The sequence below is a fragment of the Mobula hypostoma genome, chromosome X2 (genome assembly GCF_963921235.1).
Source record: "Mobula hypostoma chromosome X2, sMobHyp1.1, whole genome shotgun sequence".
Lineage (NCBI taxonomy): Eukaryota > Metazoa > Chordata > Chondrichthyes > Myliobatiformes > Myliobatidae > Mobula > Mobula hypostoma.
Genome location: NC_086129.1, coordinates 19,033,920 through 19,058,789, shown reverse-complemented (window position 1 = coordinate 19,058,789; position 24,870 = coordinate 19,033,920). Strand labels below are relative to the sequence as shown.

The 24,870-nt window shown below is 40.7% G+C and overlaps 1 protein-coding gene across 10 annotated transcripts in view; it reads right to left on the bottom strand.

Moving 5' to 3' along the window:
• Positions 1 to 609: 609 nt before the first annotated feature.
• Positions 610 to 24,870, bottom strand: part of fli1 (Fli-1 proto-oncogene, ETS transcription factor) — a 73,304-nt gene continuing 49,043 nt past the window's right edge. For all 10 annotated transcript variants that reach the window (XM_063038778.1, XM_063038774.1, XM_063038776.1 and 7 more), the window contains 4 exons: positions 19,728 to 19,790; positions 16,405 to 16,464; positions 15,222 to 15,269; positions 610 to 2,572 (listed from right to left, as the gene is read on the bottom strand). In XM_063038778.1, the coding sequence (XP_062894848.1) occupies positions 2,043 to 2,572; positions 15,222 to 15,269; positions 16,405 to 16,464; positions 19,728 to 19,790 (701 nt within the window). In that variant the 3' untranslated portion in view covers positions 610 to 2,042. The remainder of the gene's footprint in view (positions 2,573 to 15,221; positions 15,270 to 16,404; positions 16,465 to 19,727; positions 19,791 to 24,870) is intronic.

The window sequence follows — 24,870 nt, the reverse complement described above, 5'->3', positions numbered from 1 at the left end:
CAGTCAAAGTCACTTACATCACATTTCTTCCTTATTCTGATGTTTGGTCTGAACAACAACTGAACCTCTTGACTAAGTCTGCATGCTTTTATACATTGAGTTCCTGACACATGATTGGGTGATTAGATATTTGCATTAACAAGCAAGGGTACAGGTGTACCTAATAAAGTGGCCACTGAGTATATGTTCTTGCTCTGATTTCCACTGACGTTGACTGTACCATTTATCACTACCAAGATAACAGTAGGCTAAGTATGGGAACAGTGCCTAAAAATGAAAAAAGAGGTGATAAGAAGATAGAAGATAGAAAAGCAACAGAAGGAAAATGTAAACACGAGGAAATCTGCAGATGATGGAAATTCAAGCAACACACATCAAAGTTGCTGGTGAACACAGCAGGCCAGGCCACATCTCTAGGAAGAGGTACAGTCGACGTTTCGGGCCGAGACCCTTCGTCAGGACTAACTGAAAGAAGAGCTAGTAAGAGATTTGAAAGTGGGAGGGGGAGGGGGAGAGAAAATGTCCTGTTTCATCCACATTAACAGGGATAATCATCACGTTTAACGGAGATTTTCTAAAAAGTTACATCAATAACACATGTTGTACGTGACAGGGATTTGTTAAGGCACTCCCTAATGCCATTTTTTATTGAATATTTTGCATAGTGTATGAAACTGTCATACATGCTGCTGCATCAATAGTACACAGTTCTCTTCACATTGAAATACATGTGTGTAATAACAACCATCTGTCTACGGCAATAGTTCATGGCACTTGATCTTACATCATAACTTGCCCTTGTGTAAGTGTTTGGCTTAATACAATATGCTGCAAAGGATTATTTGCAAAGGTATATAATTAAGAACTAATTGCATATATAATAGGCGATGTCCCATTTTAATGGGAAGATAGTGTCAGTGATTATTTAAAATGCTACATAAAGAGTTCAACAGCACTAAGAACTAAGGAATACATTGCTTCCAGCTATTCACAAGTTATAGAAAATAGCTATATCAGTGCTTCTGTCATTAGCAACACCTTATAAGAATAAACTTCTTTCAACAATTTCTATCCTATGTGTCCCTTTACTCAGTAAAAAGGCAGAGCCCATATGTACAGATATAAAGATCTACAGGCTACAAAATGATTACATTTCATCAAAATGAACTTGATAGTAAAACTGCATCTGTGACCGAGGTCAACTCGTGTAATACTGTAACATAAAGGAATTGTCATCATCTGCATAATTTATACAGTAATTTGCTTTATACGAGGATGCATGGTTGATCCAATATTGAACTCTTCCAAACGCACAGCGTTTGTGTATCCTGTGTAATCTAATTAGCTTTCATATTCCTAAGGACAAAACAGAACTCTCTGTAGCAATATTCTTCACTTGTTAGGATTGTCCTGCATGTCTGAGGTCCCCACAAATGCATCACTTACTATTCATTCCACTGAAAAAGTGTTTCCATTCAACAGAAGTCGTTAGTAGAACAAGGTTTCATCAGTGAAATGAAGAGCTGTGGAATATCCAGATCCAATAGTCCCTGCAACCGGCAAGTATATGAGCTGATCATCCAACGAGGAATATGTTGGCAGATCCTTGGTTATTTAAGACTGCGGTTTCATTGTAGGACTGGTAAATAATCCAGCATTGTTAATTGATTGAAGAAACATCTCTGACTTGCCAAGGTCAACTGCTGGCTAGAAACTTTTATTTGGTGCAAATGTCCAAACTTGTTCTTGTATCTTGGAGGATGATTTATTGTTGACCAGAATGGTTTAATGCTCACAAACATGTAAAAGTTTCACAAATTTCAATGTCCACTTTCAGACAACAAATTAATAATTGGAGACTTTTTAAGATAGCAACAAGCCCTTCACCAGACAATGATGCAGGAATAGATGGAAATCCAGTTTAGCAATAGGCCTGGCATCCATTAATGTCCCACAGCCAGGTAAAGTTCCTGAGTCCCTAGAGTTCCAAATTTGGACATGGATCTACGTAGGTTGCAAAGCAGAAAAACCAGGGGCCATTGTTAGTAATAACTGCCCAAATGAGAGGGAACATGCGTGTTAGGATGGCGGGGTACGTTTGGATTTGGGTAAATGCCTGCTGTAGGAGAACTCCAGTATGGTGAGGTTGGTCCAAAAAAGCTAGAGGATGTGACTGGCATAGAGGTTGGGTGAGGAGATACAAAGTTCATCTTCTGCTGATGCGCGTGATAAGAGGGCATGTAGGTAAGGTCAGAGGGATACTTATACATAGAAGACTCCGTTGGATGCGGCTGGAGAGCCTGTGCAATGCCATGAAAGTCAAATTTGTATGCATAGCGTTTTCCGTGAACCTTGGTCATGATGTTTTTGTCGTAATAGTAACGCAGAGCTCTGCTCAGCTTGTCGTAGTTCATGTTGGGTTTGCTTTTCCGTTCTCCCCACCGTCGAGCCACTTCATCTGGATCTGTCATTTTAAACTCACCATTGGTTCCTTCCCAGGTGATGCAGCTTGCGTTAGAGCTGTCAGACAGCAGCTCCAGGAGGAACTGCCAAAGCTGGATTTGCCCACTTCCTAGAAAAAAATCAAACAAAAAATGTGCAGTAAATACACGACTGCAGTCATACACAAGAAGCCATAGAACTACAAACCAGTTCTACTGTGAATAAACAGCTATAATGCAAAGGGAAATTTAAACTTTCCAATGACTTTCTCAGTAGCAACACTGCTCAGAGTGCATTTAAGTTTGCTATTTCTCTGCTGTGAAAGCCGAAGGAACAATGGCAGAGAGCTGCTTTGATATTTTCTGCTCTCAGCAATCCAATAGCCACATTTTTTTGCCATGGCAAAACTGATATATTTTGTACTAGCATTCTGTTTATCAAACATTTATTAAAAATATAGATGGAATTCTTAATGAATTCTCACATCTTTTAGAAGAACTATAGTGTTACAAAGGGAAGGTGACAAGTTGGATTAACAATTGCACAAAACAAAATTGGAAGTGTAGTAGATAATGCAGGAAAGTTTGGGCGATAAGAAGATATCAATGACATAAAAACCGAAAATGATGCAATTTTTTAGCAGGTCAAGCAGTATATGAGGAGAAAGAAGCAGTAAAATTTTCAGCTCAATAATGTTCCATCAGAAGATAACCGGTGGAATAATCAGGTGGGCACAAATATGGCAAATGCATTTCTGTCCAGAAACACACAACATATTACATTTATGGAGGGAAAATAAGACAAGGAAATACTTGAAAATGGAGGAATAATAATAAATAAAGAGAGACCAAGGGTTCTTTTGAGTGCATGTGCACAAATCTCTGCAGGACTTGTTGGAATCATGGAAGAGATCAGAATATGAATGGGCTAGAGAATGAATGTGACAGGCAACTGGAAACTCTAGGTCACACTTACAAATTGAATTGAAAGAGTGCGCAGTCTGACAATCTCCATCTGCTTTGCAGTTGCCTGTCACTTTAATTCTCCATCACCCTCAACTATGGCCTGGCCTGTCTGCCTTTTTCAGCGCTTCCACATTTCTAATAAATCCAAATATAAATTCAAGGAACAGCATGTAATCTTTTGACTGAGCACAGGAAATAGCAAATACTTCAACAGTTTTGGAGAGCAACTGTTTCCATAAGACATAATTATGCCATTCTGCCCATCGAGTCTGCTCCGCCATTTCATTGTGGCTGATTTATTTTCCCTTTCATTCCCATTCTGCAGCTTTCTCTCCATAACCTCTGACACCCTACTAATCAAGAACCTATCAACTGCCGCTTTATATATACCCAATGATTTGGCCTCTACAGCCGTCCATAGCAATGAGTTTCACAGATTCACCTCCCTCTAGCTGAAGAAGTTCCTCCTCATATTTATTCTAAAGGGATATCCTTCTATTCTGAGCCTGTGTCCTCTGGTCCTAGATTTCCCCACTATGGGAAACATCCTCCCCATGTCCACTCTATCTAGGCCTTTCAATATTCAATAGGGCTCAATGAGATTCTCCTCCATCCCCAGTTCTCCTAAACTCCAATGAGGACATGCCCAGGGCCATCCAATGCTCCTTATACGTTAACCTTTCATTTCTGGGATAATTTTCATGAACCTTCTCTGGATCCTCTCCAATATCAGCACATCCTTTCTTAGATAAGGGGCCCAAAAATTGCTTACAATAGTCCAAGCACAGTCCGGCCAGAGCTTTATATAGCCTCAGCGTACATACTTGCTTTTATCTTCCAGTCTTCTCAAAATAAATGCCAACTTTGCTTTTGTCTTCCTTACCACTGACATAACCTGCAAGTTAACTTCAGGGAGTCCTGCACGAGGACTCCCAATTCCATTCGCACTTTTAATTTCTGAATTTGTTTCAGATCCTTTTACATAAGAACTGACTTCTCTTGGTAAACAGGTAACATTAACTCCGTTTGTCTGTCCCTGCATATTCTGCCTTATCTGCTGAGTATTTCTGGCATTTTCTAAGTTATTTCAAACTTCCAGCATCTGCAGTGTGTTACATCTACAGTTCCTGCATTGTTTATTTTCTCTTATTCCTCCATTCCCATCATTCCTATTTTTCTATTTACAACTCTTTCAAGTATGATTTGGTACTTATTTATCTATGATTATTATTATTTTTTTTTGGATTTGTACAATTTGTTGTCTTTTGCAAATTAGTTGGTTGCCCATCTATGTGTGTAGTTTTTCATTGATTCTACTGTGTTTCTTTGTATTTATTGTGAATGCCCACAAGAAAATGAATCTCAGGGTTGTATATGGTGACATGTGTACTTTGATAATAAATTTACTTTGAACTTTGATCTTTTGAAGCTTGGTACTGATCAGCTGTGACTTACAAGCCTTCACCGTCGTCACTCAGCCAACACCACAGTCACTGACATCATTTAGTCTCTCTTGATCCCCACCATATTACAGAAGACACTCCCTCTGATCTCTCACTATGACCCCTTACCTGCAACAAAAACAGCTTCTCACCTCCCCCCCCCGCACAGTTATGTTTAACAATTATCGACCTAAAACATTGATTGCATTTCTTCCTCTCCATATTGCTTTCCAAGAGGGTGTTCCAGGTTTTAGAAGCATTAGTGATTAAAGAATAGCAATATATATCCATGTTAAAGGGGATCTACAGATAATGGCATTCCCATATGTCTGTATACCTTGTGTTTGGTGGTACAGCTCATGGATTTGGATCTGTCATCATCTTTGAGCTTCCTGGGTGATTTTGGAGATGTACTCATCAGTCAAGTGGGGAATATTGCTTTGCACTCCTTTGCTGCCATGTGAATCATAGAAGGGCTTTAGGGTAAGCTAGAGTAGCAATATGGATGATCTAATTCAATTGGTCTATGGTGACGCCTGGGATACTGGTAACTGCTGGGGTTTACAAATGTTCAAATTTCAAAGTTACTTTATTATCAAAGTACAAATACGTCACTATATGCTACCCTGAGATTCATTTTTTGTGGGCATACTCCATAATAGCATAATAATCACAATAGAATCAATGAAAGACTGCACCAACTTGGGATTTCAACCAGTGTGCAAAAGGCAAAAAGCTGTGCAAATACAAAAAGCAAGAAATAATAATAAAAAATAAGCAATAAATATCAAGAATGCGAGATGAAGAGTTCTTGAAAGTGAGTCCATAGGTTGTGGGAACATTTCAATGATGGGATGAGTGAAACAGAGTGAAGTTATCACTTTTGGTTCAAGAGCCTGCTGGTGATGCTATTTAACGTAAGAGATATTTGGTTACACTCTCAGCATTCTCTTGAAGGAGATAATTCCTCTTGGCACTTGTATAGTACATATTTTACTTGCTCTCCTCAGCCCATGCCTGAAAGTTATCCAAGTCTTGTTGCATTAAACATGGGCTGCTACATTCGATGAGCAGTTGCAAATGGGACATTATGCAATCTTGCATGTGCATCCCCACTTCTGACAAAGCAGTTGTAGATAAATGGGCCAAAGATACTGCCTTGTGGAATCTCTGCATTAATTCTCTGAGGCTGGGATTTTTGGTATACTTGAGCTACCTCAGACATTGTTCGGTAACTCCTGAAGAGCTTGGCTAGTGTAATAAACTGCACATTTCTCAAGACCCCAGTCTCTGTGGATTGGTAGTAGCATCTCCACCTCACTGACAAGCAACATTGGCGGACCTCAGGGATGTGTGCTTAGCCCACTGCTCTGCTATCTATATACCCATGACCATGTGGCTAGGCATAGCTCAAATACCATCTAAAAATTTGCTGACGATACAACCATCATTGGTAAAATCTCAGATGGTGATGAGAGGGCATACAGGAGCAAGGTATACCAGCTAGCTAGGTGGTGTCACAGCAACAATCTTGCACTCAACATCAGTGAGACCAAAGTGCTGATTGTGGACTTCAGGAAGGGTAAGACGAAGGAGCACATACCAATCCTCATAGAGGGATCAGAAGTGGAGAGAGTGAGCAATTTCAAGTTCCTGGGTGTCTAGATTTCTGAGGATCTAACCTGGTTCCAACATATCGATGTAGCTATAAAGAAGGCAAGACTGCGGCTATATTTTATCAGGAGATTGGTTTTGTCACCTAAAATATTCAAAAACTTCTACAGATGTACTATGGACAGCACTCTGACTAAAATGCTCTTCTATACTATTATAGTTGCAGGTATGCCTTCCTTGTGATTGCATCAACCTTGTGATTCTAACCCAACAAGAGCACAGCATACAACAGGAATTCTGCAGATGCTGGAAATTCAAGCAACACACATCAAAGTTGCTGGTAAACGCAGCAGGCCAAGCAGCATCTCTAGGAAGAGGTGCAGTCGACGTTTCAGGCCAAGACCCTTCGTCAGGACTAACTGAAGGAAGAGTGAGTAAGGGATTTGAAAGTTGGAGGGGGAGGGGGAGATCCAAAATGATAGGAGAAGACAGGAGGGGGAGGGATGGAGCCAAGAGCTGGACAGGTGATAGGCAAAAAGGGATACGAGAGGATCATGGGACAGGAGGTCCGGGAAGAAAGACAGGGGGGGGGGGAACCCAGAGGATGGGCAAGAGGTATATTCAGAGGGACAGAGGGAGAAAAAGGAGAGTGAGAGAAAGAATGTGTGTATAAAAATAAGTAACAGATGGGGTACGAGGGGGAGGTGAGTCCTTAGCGGAAGTTAGAGAAGTTGATGTTCATGCCTTCAGGTTGGAGGCTACTCAGACGGAATATAAGGTGTTGTTCCTCCAACCTGAGTGTGGCTTCATCTTTACAGTAGAGGAGGCCGTGGATAGACATGTCAGAATGGGAATGGGATGTGGAATTAAAATGTGTGGCCGCTGGGAGATCCTGCTTTCTCTGGCGGACGAGCATAGATGTTCAGCAAAGCGGTCTCCCAGTCTGCGTCGGGTCTCACCAATATATAAAAGGCCACATCGGGAGCACCGGACGCAGTATATCACCCCAGCCGACTCACAGGTGAAGTGTTGCCTCACCTGGAAGGACTGTTTGGGGCCCTGAATGGTGGGAAGGGAGGAAGTGTAAGGGCATGTGTAGCACTTGTTCCGCTTACACGGATAAGTGCCAGGAGGGAGATCAGTGGGGAGGGATGGGGGGTATGAATGGACAAGGGAGTTGCGTAGGGAGCGATCCCTGCAGAATGCAGAGAGAGGGGGGGAGGGAAAGATGTGCTTAGTGGTGGGATCCCATTGGAGATGGCGGAAGTTACGGAGAATAATATGTTGGACCCGGAGGCTGGTGGGGTGGTAGGAGAGGACCAGGGGAACCCTATTCCTAGTGGGGTGGCGGGAGGATGGAGTGAGAGCAGATGTACGTGAAATGGGGGAGATGCGTTTAAGAGCAGAGTTGATAGTGGAGGAAGGGAAGCCCCTTTCTTTAAAAAAGGAAGACATCTCCCTCGTCCTAGAATGAAAAGCCTCATCCTGAGAGCAGATGCGGCGGAGACGGAGGAATTGCAAGAAGGGGATGGTGTTTTTGCAAGAGACAGGGTGAGAAGAGGAATAGTCCAGATAGCTGTGAGAGTCAGTAGGCTTATAGTAGACATCAGTGGATAAGCTGTCTCCAGAGACAGAGACAGAAAGATCTAGAAAGGGGAGGGAGGTGTCGGAAATGGACCAGGTAAACTTGAGGGCAGGGTGAAAGTTGAAGGCAAAGTTAATAAAGTCAACGAGTTCTGCATGCGTGCAGGAAGCAGCGCCAATGCAGTCGTCGATGTAGCGAAGGAAAAGTGGGGGACAGATACCAGAATAGGCACGGAACATAGATTGTTCCACAAACCCAACAAAAAGGCAGGCATAGCTAGGACCCATACGGGTGCCCATAGCTACACCTTTAGTTTGGAGGAAGTGGGAGGAGCCAAAGGAGAAATTATTAAGAGTAAGGACTAATTCCGCTAGACGGAGCAGAGTGGTGGTAGAGGGGAACTGATTAGGTCTGGAATCCAAAAAGAAGCGTAGAGCTTTGAGACCTTCCTGATGGGGGGTGGAAGTACATAAGGACTGGACATCCATGGTGAAAATAAAGCGGAGGAGGCCAGGGAACTTAAAATCATCGAAAAGTTTAAGAGCGTGAGAAGTGTCACAAACATAGGTCAGAAGGGATTGAACAAGGGGTGATAAAACAGTGTCGAGGTATGCAGAAATGAGTTCGGTGGGGCAGGAGCAGGCTGAGACAATAGGTCGGCCAGGACAGGCAGGTTTGTGGATCCTGGGTAGGAGGTAGAAACGGGAAGTGCGGGGTGTGGGAACTATAAGGTTGGTAGCAGTGGATGGGAGATCCCCTGAGCGGATAAAGTCGGTGATGGTGTGGGAGACAATGGCCTGGTGCTCCTTAGTGGGGTCACGATCCAGGGGTAAATAAGAGGAGGTATCCGCGAGTTGTCGCTGTGCCTCGGCAAGGTAGAGGTCAGTACGCCAGACTACAACAGCACCCCCCTTATCGGCGGGTTTAATAATAAGGTTAGGATTAGTGCGGAGGGAGTGGAGAGCAGAGCGTTCCGAAGGAGTGAGGTTGGAATGGGGACAAGGTGCGGTGAAGTCGAGACGATTGATGTCCCGTCGGCAGTTAGCAATAAAGAGATCCAGAGCAGGCAGAAGACCAGAGCGGGGTGTCCATGAAGAAGAGGAGGGTTGAAGACGGGAGAAGGGGTCATCGGTGGGGGTGGAAGAGTCCTTGCCGAAGAAGTAGGCTCGGAGATGGAGACGGCGGAAGAAAAGTTCCACATCATGGCGAACACGGAACTCGCTGAGGTGTGGGCGAAGGGGGACAAACGTGAGGCCCTTACTGAGAGCACAGCATGTTCACTGTGTCCCTCCGGCATCTCCAAAGGGATTCTTGGCTCCTCCATCAGGAAACACCAGAACTGACCTGATGAAACTAACCAGGAAATCTAGGCACTTATTAACCGCAAATACCTGGCATTCTTCGATGGTAAAATCCACCATGCATCAAGAGAAATGTACGTGAGGCCAAGACCCACAGAAGAGCTAAAGAACAGTGGTAGAGGAAAAAGACCAGAGGAGGTTCAATAACTTGGTGCTAACCGTGACGTGGACAGATCCTTCAGTATTGTATTTACCAGCTAAATGTACACACTCTGGGGCTGAGGAGGGGGTAAAAGGATCAGACATGATTGAATGGTGGAGCAGACTCACTGGGCAAAATAGCCCAATTCTGCTTCTATATCTTATGGTCTTATGATCTCCTCATAGTAAACAGTATATTAACACATTGTACATCATCATGACACACTTCATACCTGAATATGACACCATACAATAACAAAAAGCTATACAGTAATGGTTTTCACCACACTGTAATCCCAATGCAAGGTCTTGACCCAAAGCATCAACATTTCCTTTCCCTCCAAAGATGCAGCTTGACCCATTGAGTTCTTACTGCAGACTTTTTTTTGCTCCATATTCCCATATCTGTAGTCTCTTGTGTACCACATTAAAATGAATCAGATAAAAACAGCTGTGATTACATTAAAATACTGTCCAAACTGTGATCAACAAAAATTACTGAAATTCCATACCACTCCCTAAAACTTGCACCACAAAATACTCTATCACAAAATAATATCATAAAATTGAATACAATAAACTTCTGTCACACAGTAATCAAGAGGATTACAGTAAAATATTCTACTACATGGGTGATAAATGACATCATTCTAATAAATTGTACCACATAAAAATAAACTGTACTAATGAATCATAGAAAATTTATGACATAGACAGAGGGAATTTGGCCACAAGTGTGTCTCCTAGTGCTGGAGAAACTCCCCACCTTTGAGCACTAGGTTGAGAGCTCCGTCGACCAAGTAAGCACTTTAGCTGTTGCACTACATCATTCAACAATATTGTAGCACGTTAATAAACCACACTACACTGCAATAAAATATCTACTGGGAAACTCTCAAGTTAAGAACCATGTTAACGTCCCGCATTTCACTGAAATATTGTCGTGGTCTGAGCTTAATTGTACAGTGATAATCCACAGACCAAAATATTGTATTACTGTGAGATATCTGTTCCACATAATGATACCATCTACTCACTAAAAGATGAGTTCATATGGTGCAGCATTAAAATTCTATGATTGTGATCAATTTCAGCAAAATTTGAGACTATCATAGTGTAATAGACTGAATAATTAACTTTGACAGTAAAGCTGTGCCACAATGTGACAAACTGACACCAAAGCACCACATCAGAGAGTAATCAACTGCACTGCTTCACATCATGATCCTTTTCCACAAGACAATAAACTGAATCATACCAAAATACTGCAGGGCCTGTGGAAAACTATACAATGAATATCTGACCACAGAGTTATGATCTACACTACACTACAATGTTGCCACACTGTTATAAACTGAGTGGAGACATCGTTTAATTTGTTGGTGCACATTTCTGTCTGCTACAAGAATTAGAGAAATTCAAAGTGTTTTCTGCTGTGTCAGGACCCTGTTGAAGATGACATGCTCATCATGAGCTTCACACTAAGATTGTGCCTAACAGGGAAAAGCCAAAAAATAAATAAACAGCTTACCAAGCTGAAAACACAGGAGATCCTTGTGACACGTTGTGATCTATTGAACTGCACTAACATACTGCACCACCCTGGAATGAAGTGAACATTAAAATACCACTTCATCCTGTGGAATAAAATTCTACACTGCTCAGTGTTACTACGAGATCACAGTAAATCACTGCCAATGCTGTAATGAACTGCACAGTCAAATAACATACCACCCAGTGAAAAATTATGTGCCACCCAATAATAAACTAAACCCCAACAAAATAATGTCCAACACTTTGTTAAATTGCCACACATTAAAATGCTGAAAGCATACCAATAACTGAAACAGTAAAAATATGCACCACCATTTGGTTAATGTGATTAAAAAAGAACCATTGTGCAATAAACTGACCTGGACTAAAATGTTCTTCTATTCTATTATAAACATCATAGTAAAATTATTTTCCATAATGCAATAAACTTTAGCTATCTAAAATACCCTGAACCATCATAATCATAAAAACACAAAAATTCTCCACCATGCTATGATAAACTAAACCATACCAAAATGTTTTGCCACACTGTAATAAACTTCACTGGGCTAAAAAGCTGTACTATGCTATATAAAACAAAAAAAAACACCAGTGCACTGTGTTATACTGTATTACACTGACTCTCAGTAAAATACTATACCACACTATAGTAAAATCAGGAACCTTAGTACAGATAGAGCAGCAGGTCTAAATGATGTCCACCTGAGGGTTCTCATTAAAATGAGACAGGTGCTATGTGAGCCCTTTGCTCGTATGTTTAACAGCTCCCTGGAGTCATGGAAGGTACTCCTAGACAGGAAGGAGGCTAATGCCATCACAATCTTTAAAAAAGGAGGTAAGATGGATCCGGGTAACTATTGGCCCATTAATAGGGAAGCTGTTTATGGGAATCATCTGGGATCCATGATACCACTGGTAAGACTGATAAGAACATATATGGACACTCAATATGACCTCACGAAAGGAGGTCCTGCCTTAAATATGCATCAATAGCTTTTGAACAAATCCCCAAGCAACTGGATGAGGGAATATGTCAACCCACGGACTTTCAAAGTTATTTTGTCAGAGTATTACCAAAGAGAAAAAAAAAACTAACCATTTTCTCTGTTGGATAAAGCACTCTTCTAAAGTTTATTGACAGAACATGAGAAATAAAATTGTAATTGTTGTTAAGAGGCCAGCTTCCCGCATTGTTGGGCCATTGTTTATTAGTATTTTCAATACTGATCTTAATATGTGCGCAGAGAGCATGATCGAACAATAAGATGGATTGCTGACCTCACAATCTACTAAGTTGTGGGCTTACACCTCACTGTTTGCCTGCAATGTTTTTTCTCTATAACTGCAACACCTCATTCTGCATTCTGTTATTGCTATTTGCTTGTAAGACCTCAATGTGATGAAATGATACAGATGGGTGGCATGCAAAATAAAGCTTTTCACTGTACCTTGGTACATGTGATAATAACAAACTAAGTTTAACAATTTTATAATTGTGAACATTAAGACTGTGGGCAGTGCTGAACTGTTTTAATCGGATCTTTATACTTCGGGACCAAGAATGACAAAATATGTTCAAAGGCAGTATCATGAACAAGAACAGGTTCAATGTTGAGTGTGTCCTTCACTGAAAAGTAGTAAACCAGGTGGAAAAAGAAAGAGGTCAATCAGCCTTAGTGTGCTGATCTTTTCGGTTGCACGAGCAATACCGTGAAGCAGTAGAACCATTATTCTGTTTTACCAGCGTAAACAGAACCACGGCATCTATATGGCAATTCAATATTTTGTCTATAATAATGTTCTACCATGGTTTGAAAACTACCTCCAGCTTTGATTACTCTACAGTGAGGCTTTGAAAGGGGTACTAAGCAGGACTTAAAGGGTTTCAACCATCTTAATCACAGACTCAAAATGTTAGGTTTCAACTTTTTACATCAGCAGCAAGTTAATTACATTGTGACAGAGATCCATGAATTGCTTGTTTGAATAGGTGGTAATGATGTTGAGAACATTTTACAATCCAATGGGTAAGCTTGCAACAGGGAGTTACAATAAAATTTCCAAATAGCTCAGAGCAGGATTAGGTTTTGGATTGATAGAACAATCCTTCATGCAAATACCGAGCCTGCTTCTGGGTGGGAAGCTGGTTATCTTATCCTAAGGGAAAGTGCTGTAGGATTTGGAGGATCAGAGTGGAATTTTCTATGTTTTAACCCTCTAATTGACATATTTGCTTTTCAGGTTTTTTTTACTTCTTCAGTAAGATCTCATGAATCTATTTCAATGACAGAGTATACCTATTGTAAATCCCAAGGAACTGCAAGGAACAGGTTGGGAGGAATAGAATTGTTACCTGTCCAAATCTGTATAAATGTTTTTGCATGTACAACTGCAATGCATTAAAATGGACATCTCACAGTAACAAAGTAAAACCAAAATACTGCACTACTGTGATAAACTGCAAAAAAATCTACTGCACTAACAGTAATTATCTGTATCACCCTGAGTGTTAGGAAAAAAAAAGGAACATACTATTTTAAACTGCGTCCATTAACATATCAACACACACTTAAATACTGTACACATTTGTATCAATTAATTCACAATAAGTATAGCAAATTGCAAGTAATAATGACAAGCAATACGCTAAAATATCCTATTGCATTATAATTAACTGCAGCATATAAATATGCACCACACCATCATAACATATACCGTACCCTGATAAGTTGTACCACGTTAAAACACTGAGACATAATGCAATCAATTGCAGTGCATGCAGTGACAGTACCACATTGCAATAAATCTCATAATATTTTTATATGTCACACTATAATAGCCCACACTCACACTAAAACACAGTTTCATACTATGTTAATCTGAACTTTTTCCAAATAAGTGTATCAATGTACATCTCACTAAAGCACAGTATTACTTGACAGCACAAAGAATACCAAACCACTGTGTAATTAATCTGCATTAAACTACCGCAAGATGCTATAAAACTAGGATTCTAAAATACTGCACCACACTTATCAATCTGTACCATGCATAAACAGCCATGCATCTTTGCATACTGCATTTATGATCAAAAAGACATTCTATGATTCTGCACATGTAATAATTAGCAAACAAAATCTGACCCCAGAAATTTGGTCACAGAAGATAGCCTTAAAAAGAGGAAAAAAAGTAGGAATGTAGCGATTTTTGAGTTAGGCCTGCTGAACCACAATCAGAGTAGAGACATCAGAAAAGCATTTTTAATTTTATGGAAAGGTTAGAACATTTGGAACAGTGGGGTTAAGGACGGATTTAATAAAGGAATTTAAAATGACAAAGGTTTTTGATTAAAATGTTGGGAAAAAAAGGTTAGGGAAAAGAGGACACCATCTATATAATCAGCAAGAGAACCAGCTGGAGGAATTCAGCTTTTCAGCCAGTGAGCTGTTTTCACCTGGAAAGTAGGCTCTGAGGCATGAAGGGGTAAGATCTAGTTGCAATGTTCAAAAGAAAATAGTTTATATATTCAAAAGGTAAGAAAAAATTGAAGAGTTAAAGGAAGGAACATAGTAGTGGAACAAATTAGATACTTCTTTCAAAGATCCGACATGGACATTGCGAGCCATACCATCTCTCCTGTTCGACAGCATTCTACTTCAGACTGTACAGAGTAAGGTACAGTATATACATCATCACAATAACATGTACAACACACGTACTGCACTGCTCTGTGCCACATTACAAAGCTGCAAGGACTGGACAGATTCTGACACAATCATGGGAGCACATATGCGGTTAGCTTTCAAAGCAGTTTTCAATCTAATGTTATTAAAAATCGATGAAATATTCCATAAATATTCCCTATACAGAGGAATGGGAAAAGTCTGGTAATCATTATTCCTTTGTCTCTTTCCATTGTGATGGAGTTTTCTGCTGGCTATTCTGACATAAATAGCAAATAGCCAACGTGTGTATTGAAAGACAAGAACATTCTTCTAGTACTGAAATTACAATGTGATTTTATTATACATCCATTATTGACCTCAGTGCATGTAGTAAACATAGCTTACATTCATACAGCATTCTATGCATCTCGATAGTCAATTCACCGTCTTACCTGGATTGGCTAACCGGCTGCTGGTGGGTCCTAGAATTTGATAAGGATCTGAAATACAGAAGCACTCTCCTCAGTATTCACCAGAATGGAAAACTAAATAAAAATGGATTTAAATTAAAAGAAAGTTCACTTCAAATGCTGGAATTCTATAATAAGCAATCATCTAAGTAGAAAGATGTTACAACTTTGTCAAAATTGCCTACTTCAGACCTGCCTGCAATTATTCTTGTCTTCTGCTCCTTCCCTTTCAGGCACTGCCTCGGAAGGTCTCTGGTATTTGTTCATTACTGACCCCAGTTGGGGAAAGATTGCACAATATTCTGGCACCAATGGAACTGACTGGAATACTGGCAGATCCTCTCATATCATTATGTCAGGTAACTTGTGACCAGTCAAATATTAATTAAGTCTTTTGGCTGGATAAAAGCACAGCTTTTGTTATTCATCAGTAACATTTTTTCAAATTTACATTATGATTTGATTGCGGTAATTAATCATACTTCTTTAAAAACAAGTGAAATGTGAAATATGATGACTTGAGAGAGAAGTTAGAGATAAATGACTAAGGTCACCATTTAAATGCAATCCTCGGCAACCGATTTCAGAGCTTCATCAGCTCTGCCACAATCTCAGGACTAATTGGGGTTGCTACTAATCTCTAGAATCACAGTGACACTGCAGTCATGGGCGCAAGGAAACTATTGCCATAAGCAATCAGAAAAATCCGAGACACCGTATTAATCAATCTTTCCACAGTCAGGAAGCTGCAGCACCATTAGTAAGACTGCAAACAGAACCAGATTTAATATCACTGATATATGTCGTGAAATTTGTTGTTTTGCAACAGCAGTACAGTGCACTTATTTGATCGTTAAAGATGTCTATTGCAGAGGTTAAATCAGCTCGGGTTCCTGGAACTGACTGCTACCCAGTAACAGTGCTTTGAAAAATCACTGATCAGAATATAGATTAGCTACTGCACCTGCCCATTATTTCAACCACTTGGGTAGGATACCCTTCAAAATGAACCGAGAGAAAGTTGTTAAGAGAATAATAATAATAATTGATAAAACAAAATAAATCATCTTTATTCTCCTGCATCTCATTTGCCTCTCTTCCATTGCTATATCTATACCATTATCTATAAAGGCATTGCATTCTCTCTTTTCCTCCGCACGGTTACCTGGTTGGGGTCGTGGCTGTTCTGTACTTTTATTCACACTCTGCGTTGCTCCAGGGGAAGCTGAAAAAATAGATTCATAAACTTTATACCGCTGTAAAGACGGGACTGGGATAACATCCTTGTGATAACTGGATTACTGATGGCCCCACACATGTTTAGAGACACAGAACAAACCTGCAGAAGTACTTATTCCCTCAGAGAGAGAATTAAAGACTGCAAGATTGATTGAATTAGAAGGAGACAGGATTCTTTCAAGAATCAGCTAGGTTCTATAATAGGAAAGGTAATGACTTGACTTTCTGTGACTAACTCTGTCATCCAACCAATATCTGAATAAAGACAGAGTATAGTGAAAATACTCAGCATGATAGGATCTATCTATGGAAAGAGAAGTAATTTCGGCTAATGTCCATTTGTTAGAACTTTCTGATGTGCCCTGAAACATTTACTCTGTTTCTCTTCCCACAGCTGGTGATTGATCTGCTGAGTGTTTTTGCCCTTCAACCTCTGACTGTACTTCCTGTGTGCAGATCTATTTCACTTTGTAATCTGTTTGAACCACCATTTTTGGAACTGCGTTGGAGACTTGATGACTTAGCAACTACTGTATCACACAAAACGGATGCACTGGCTCAGCTGACAGCAGCAGAAACACTTTCATTGGCCCCTTGTAGGCATGAAGCTGAACCCATCAAGTGTAGATTGGATCCTGTCTTACTATAACACCTCCATAATTGCCAAATGTTTTTAAAAATTTCATATTTATCATTCATTGTATGAAAATGGCAAAGGTGACCAAACAGCACTACAAAATGCTATCACTTAAATTATGAGGATTACAAACACATTTTTTGTGTCTTAAATGCACTAGTAATTTATGATTCTATGAGTATGATTTTGGAATGCTGATTTTCAGCAATACCATCTTGACATAATGTGTCAGAGTATTTAAAATATAATAGGGTCTTACAGCACAAACATAGGCCCTTCTTCCCACTGAGCCACACTAACCATAAGACTATAAGATATAGGAGCAGAAGTAAGCCATTCAGCCCATCGAGTCTGCTCTGCCATTCAATCATGGTTCATCCAATTCTTCCAGTCATCCCCATTCCCCTGCCTTCTCCCCATACCCTTCGATGCCCTGGTTAATCAAGAACCTATCTATCTCTGCCTTAAATGCACCCAATGACTTGGCCTCCACAGATTTACCACCTTCTGTCTAAAGTAATTTCTTTGCACCCCTGTTCTAAATGGACATCCTTCAATCCTGAAGTTGCGCCCTCTTGCCCTAGACTCCCCTACCATGGGAAATAACTTTGCCATATCTAATCTGTTCAGGCCTTTTAACATTTGGAATGTTTCTATGAGATTCCCCCCTCATTCTCCTGAACTCCAGGGAATACAGCCCAAGAGCTGCCAGACGTTCTTCGTATTGTAACCCTTTCATTCCTAGAATCGTTCACATGAATCTTCTCTGAATCCTCTCCAATGTCAGTATCTCCTTTCTAAAATAAGGAGCTCAAAACTGCACACAATCCCGGCTCTTATATTCTCTACCTCTAGAAATGAATGACAACATTGCATTTGCCTTCTTGACAACCGACTCAACCCGGAGGTTAACCTTTAGGGTATCTTGCACAAGGACTTCCAAGTTGCTTTGCATCTCTGCATTTTGAATTCTTTCCCCATCTAAATATTAGTCTGCCCATTTATTCCTTCCACCAAAGTGCATGACCATACACTTTCCAACATTGTATTTCATTTGCCACTTCTTTGCCCATTCCCCTAAACTAAGTATCTCTGCAGGCTCTCTGTTTCCTCAACACTACCCGCTCCTCCACCTATCTTTGTATCATCGACAAATTTGGCCACAAATCCATTAATCCCATCGTCCAAATCATTGACATACATTGTAAAAAGCAGTGGTCCCAACACCGACCCCTGTGGAACTCCACTGGTAACCGGCAGCCAGCCAGAATAAGATCCCTTTATCCCCACTCTGTTTTCTGCCAACCAGCCAGTGCTCCACCCATTCTAGTAACTTCCCTATAATTCCATGGGCTCTTATCTTGCTAAGCAGCCGTCTGTGCGGCACCTTGTCAAAAGCCTTCTGAAAATCCAAGTACACCACATCCACTGCATTTCCTTTGTCTACCCTGCTTGTAATTTCCTCAAAGAATTGCAGAAGGTTTGTCAGGCAAGAATTTCCTTTCAGGTAACCATGCTGGTTTTGGCCTATCTTGTCATGTGCCTCCAGGTACTCTGTAATCTCATCCCTAACAATCGATTCCAACAACTTCCCAACCACTAGAGCGACCACCCTCATACTCAGGTTAGTTGGATGGGCATCGGAACTCCTCTGACCCGTCTTCTCCCCTCTGAACTATCCACTCCAACCAGCACAGCTCCAAGTGCATCGATTTTGCAGCGTACCAGCAGAGCACACCTCTCAAGCTTGCTTTGCCTTTGCTCATTTCTTCTTTGTCTGCAGTGATAGTTTACCCCAATTTACTTCATAAACAGTGTTACTAATAATGGTTTTAATCAAATTCCTTTGCTTTTGAACTACCAGTAATCTGTTGCATGTCTTCAGTGGTGCCATCTTAAAGCAGAAGATTCACTTGGGAGAAGTTTGGATAAGTACATGGATGGTTGGGGTTTGGAGACCTATGGTCCAGGTACAGATCAAGTGGACACGGCAGGTTAACAGTTTGGCATGGACTAGATGGGTCAAAATGCTCTATGACTCTATAATTGTACTCCCAACCATGTCTAGTTTTCTTAACAAACTTCCTCTTGCATACGTCATTATGACGCATCGACCAGGGGAGAAACTTCTTTGAACCTTCACTGCAGAATCAGCCAAGTACGGTAACTGCCACAGGTATGAATTTCCACCTGTGCAATGCCCCAGCAATCACGTTGCCAGGTAACACAGTGCAGAAAATGTTCTATTTTGTTCTTATATCCTAACTGTGTTAACATCAATGCACTACAGCATCTACCAGTACAAGCTGTTCTTGCACAGGATCTCAGATCCAACACTCTTTGTCTTCCTGAAGTCTTCTTTTAGACTGTAAAACTCCAGATTGCATCACCTAACCAATCCTCACTGAGAACCATGTTTGAGTTAGACAGGGGAGCCTTCTTACCTGACACACAGTCTGAGTACACATTGCAAATGATCATATCTCCATTCCAAAATCATGCATTCAGAAAGTCACTCGTCAGCTCGGTTCCATTTTGCTAAAGGTCTGTTCTTTATCACATCTCCTTTATTGATTTTCATACAGTTGTGAAAGATGTTTAAAGGTACCTACCTTTTGTCACATTGTTCATATTATTACCCCAACCGGATCTCCTGACAGTATCATACAATGGATCTAAAAGAAATAAGAGACTGAGTTGAACATATGAACCAGCAAGTTATGAAACCAGAATAAAGTCTGTTCTTAGTGTACCTAACATTTGAAGTTTTCAGCCTCAGCAACACTGAGCAGCCCTTGCTGTCCAAGACAGGACAAACAACAGCAGCAGGCCAGCTTCACAATCTGGTGAGCCACAAGATCACGAAAATGCTTCCTGTGATCCTAGGTCATTTTAGGATTGTGGGACCTTGTTGTATATAGAGTTGGTGAAATTTCTCCCCTATAACTTCATAGAACATAGCACAGGAATAGGCCCTTCGGCCCACAATGTCTGTGCTGTTCATGATGCCAAACAAAACAAAAACACACTGTGACATGTTAAGCATGAATCAGGATCAGAATCAGAGTTATTATCGCCAACTTATGCCACCTAGTGTGTTGTTTTACAGTGGCAGTACAGTGCAAAACATAAAATACACTATATATTACAATAAAAAATGTGTAAAACATTTAATATGTAGTGCAAAAAAAAGCAACAATAGTGAGGTAGTGTTCATGGGTTCATTGTCCATTCAGAAATCTAATGGTGGAGGGGAAGAAGCCATTCCCAAAATGTTGAGAGCATCTCTTCAGGCTCTTGTACCTCTTCCTCGATGGTAGTAATAAGAAGAGGGCATGTCCTGGATAGTGAGGGTCCTTAATGTTGGATAATGCCTCATGAAGGCATTGTCTTTTGAAAATGTCCTCAGTGATGGGAAGGCTGGTGCCCATGATGGAGCTGGCTGAGTTTACAATTCTGAGTTTGATTGATTAGATTCATGCAACCTTTGTTTTTAATTGTGCCATTCACTAGGGCAACTACAGCAGCAATACTGGGGATCCTTCCTCACAAATACACTGCCAGTTTGTTCCTGGTGTGACTCAGACTTGCATAGATGTTAATGGAATGGTTTTGTTCCTTTATCTGTGAGCAATTAATCTGGTGTGACAACAGCTTGTATGAATCTGAGCAGTAATCAATCTGGTGCAATACCATGATGTGTGCAAATGTTTGGATTAAACATGATCAAATAAATTAGCCTAACACTGGGTGGGATAAAAGCAAGCAGTATGATGCAACACAGTTATATTATATTACACAATGGTCTCAATTCAGACTGTCTTATTAACACGAGAAAGCAATGAGTAGAAGCAGGAGTGGGCCATATGGAACTTCAGATGGGCTGCATCATTCAATGTCCATCTCTGACCTCTGCCCCTCAACTTGACTGTTCTGCCTGGACCAAATACCCCTTAATTCCAAAAAAAAATCATCATTTTTAGCCTTGAATGATCTCTGTGACTGAATAACCTCAGACCTCTCAGGTAGATATTGACACCCTTCTCATAAATTTAGCCACATTTCAGTGCCAAATGGTCGATTGCTTATAGAATTAATCCAGTGTCTACGGTGCAAAAGAAAAAGGTTATGCAAGGTATCATGCCATCAACAATGCCACATTAAATTTTGCAAGTGTTTCATTTCTATTTCTTCACATCTTCACTGTAAACAATAAAACATTGTTATTGTCCCTTTTAACTCTATCAGTTTCATTAACAATCAGCAATTTTCAGCATTAACACTGTCTTTGCTGCTTAAATTTGTACTATCTCAATGAAGAGGTAATAGAAACTAATTAGTAAATATTACTAATAATGATCAATGCTAAGAGATTGCCATGCAGTGTATGCTATTTTAAATATAAAATTTAACATTTAACCTAATTATTTACCTCTCTCAATTTCTCAGCTAATCCAATACCTAACCTCTTTTCTGAATTAAAATCAAGTTTATTATCACTGACATATATCATGAAATTCATTGTTTTCTGGCAGCAGTACAGCGTAAAACATTAAAAAATTACTATAAATTTCAGTCCAATGTGATTTCCATCATTCCCTGTTTTTCAATCCCAATGGCTAAAGAACTGCCCTGTTGGTCCCATCACTCACTGATTTCTTACTTACTTGCCCTGTTGGCTCAGTTCCTGCATTTTCAGTTGGCCTAAACTCAGTTGTGAGATTGCATTCAAAGGATCCATTCAATAATTAATGGCGACTTTGCAGGAAAGCAGTCCAATACTCAGACACTCTTGACACAAGTTTTCTCCACAACCACATTAATCTTGCATAAATGCTTAAATCCAGTTTTCCTACGCCACCTCGTTCTAAGGCCAGGCTGAAGAACAATGAGACTTCAGTGACAGCTCCACATAGCACTCCCTGGTTACGCAGACGGAAGGTAAGGCTTGGGGTGGAGTCTCACCTCCTGGAAATTTCTGAGGTACTCTAAGAGTTTTTAAATGCCATTGATTAAAATCATAATGATTTAAATTTTTTTAAATTCAAGTAAAAAAACAATTATGTAACATAAGTTGAAAAAATAAATATCTGAATTTACCTTGTTTCTCCTCATCTCCAGAGTAAGAAGCCTCACTCAAATGAGTGGGCACCAAGACCACAACTGGCCTGAGAGTGCACGTGGAATCTGATAGAGGAGCAGATTGACAGATGGACCAATATCAGTCCATCAGCACCTCCTGGACTTGTAGCAGAGCTGTGCAAGTCTGCTACTTAACTGTGAGTGGCTGAACACTGGCAATTCGTAAACTACAGCGGCATAGACAGTCCAATATTAGCAGTGGGTGATGTGTCTATTCCTAGGGGAGAAGTACATTGGAAAGGCATTGAGTTCAGTTCCTATACAGCAACTAGAACTGTTGTCTGCTCGGGAGAAACCACAACCTTTGGCAAAGGATATGAGCATGCAAGAAAACATAGTCCTGGTTAATTTTATCATTTGAACATAAGAACATAAGAAAGAAACTGGACCTGGAATAGGCCATTCAGTCATTTGAGCTTGCTCTGCCATTCAACAAGGTAATAGCTGCTCTTCCACTTGTATACATTAATTCTCTTAACATCCCAAAATCTAAAGATCTCTGTTTTGAATGAATACATTTTCCACAACCTGCTGGGACAGGGAAAGGTTCACCAGGTCTCTGTAGAAATTTCTCCTGAGCTCAGTCCTGAACAGCCTACCCCTCGTAATGAAACTATGTCCCCAGTCCTAGACACCACATTCGGATAACACATTGTCCCTGCAATCAGCTTCTCAAAGCCTTTAAACTTTTGTAACTGTCAAGAGGTATTCTTTCTTTGCTTTAACTCTAAGGAGTACAATTGCAATCTACACAACTCTCATATGGAATCAGTCCAGTAAATCGTTGCTGCAATCCCACAATATCAACTCCATCCTTGCTCAGGTAAGGAGATGAAACCTGTGCACAATACTGCAGGCACAGTCTCATCAGAGCCCACTGCAAGTGCAGTAAGGCTTCTTTACTTTGTAATAAAATCCAAACATGCCACCTGGAGTCCTAAAAACTTGCTGCACCTGCGCATTCGCCTTCAGTAACCTGTGCAAGCACACCTTGGTCCCATTGAACTTCAACATCAACCTCATGTCACTGAACAACGACACTGCTTTTCTGTTCTGCTTGCTGAGGTGAATGACCTCACACTTTCTCTGTCGCGTTCTCACCCAACTTGTCCACAAGGGACTGAAGCTGCTTTAAATCCTTCTCTGTACTGACAAGAGAAATTAGGGATAGTATCAATTCCAAAGAAGAAGCATACAAATTAGCCAGAAAAAGTGGCTCACCTGAGGACTGGGAGAAATTCAGAGTTCAGCAGAGGAGGACAAAGGGCTTAATTAGGAAGGGGAAAAAAGATTATGAGAGAAAACTGGCAGGGAACATAAAAAAGGACTGTAAAAGCTTTTATAGATATGTAAAAAGGAAAAGACTAGTAAAGACAAATGTAGGTCCCCTGCAGACAGAAACAGGTGAATTGATTATGGGGAGCAAGGACATGGCAGACCAATTGAATAATTACTTTGGTTCCGTCTTCACTAAGGAGGACATAAATAATCTTCCAGAAATAGTAGGGGACAGAGGATCCAGTGAGATGGAGGAACTGAGCGAAATACATGTTAGTAGGGAAGTGGTGTTAGGTAAATTGAAGGGATTGAAGGCAGATAAATCCCCAGGGCCAGATGGTCTGCATCCTAGAGTGCTTAAGGAAGTAGCCCAAGAAATAGTGGATGCATTAGTGATAATTTTTAAAAACTCGTTAGATTCTGGACTAGTTCCTGAGGATTGGAGGGTGGCTAATGTAACTCCACTTTTTAAAAAAGGAGGGAGAGAGAAACCGGGGAATTATAGACCGGTTAGCCTAACGTCGGTGGTGGGGAAACTGCTGGAGTCAGTTATCAAGGATGTGATAACAGCACATTTGGAAAGCGGTGAAATGATCGGACAAAGTCAGCATGGATTTGTGAAAGGAAAATCATGTCTGACGAATCTCATAGAATTTTTTGAGGATGTAACTAGTAGAGTGGATAGGGGAGAACCAGTGGATGTGGTATATTTGGATTTTCAAAAGGCTTTTGACAAGGTCCCACACAGGAGATTAGTGTGCAAACTTAAAGCACACGGTATTGGGGGTAAGGTATTGGTGTGGGTGGAGAATTGGTTAGCAGACAGGAAGCAAAGAGTGGGAATAAACGGGACCTTTTCAGAATGGCAGGCGGTGACTAGTGGGGTACCGCAAGGCTCAGTGCTGGGACCCCAGTTGTTTACAATATATATTAATGACTTGGATGAGGGAATTAAATGCAGCATCTCTAAGTTTGCGGATGACACGAAGCTGGGTGGCAGTGTTAGCTGTGAGGAGGACGCTAAGAGGATGCAGGGTGACTTGGATAGGTTGGGTGAGTGGGCAAATTCATGGCAGAGGCAATTTAATGTGGATAAATGTGAAGTTATCCACTTTGGTGGCAAAAATAGGAAAACAGATTATTATCTGAATGGTGGCCGATTAGGAAAAGGGGAGGTGCAACGAGACCTGGGTGTCATTATACACCAGTCATTGAAAGTGGGCATGCAGGTACAGCAGGCGGTGAAAAAGGCCAATGGTATGCTGGCATTTATAGCAAGAGGATTCGAGTACAGGAGCAGGGAGGTACTACTGCAGTTGTACAAGGCCTTGGTGA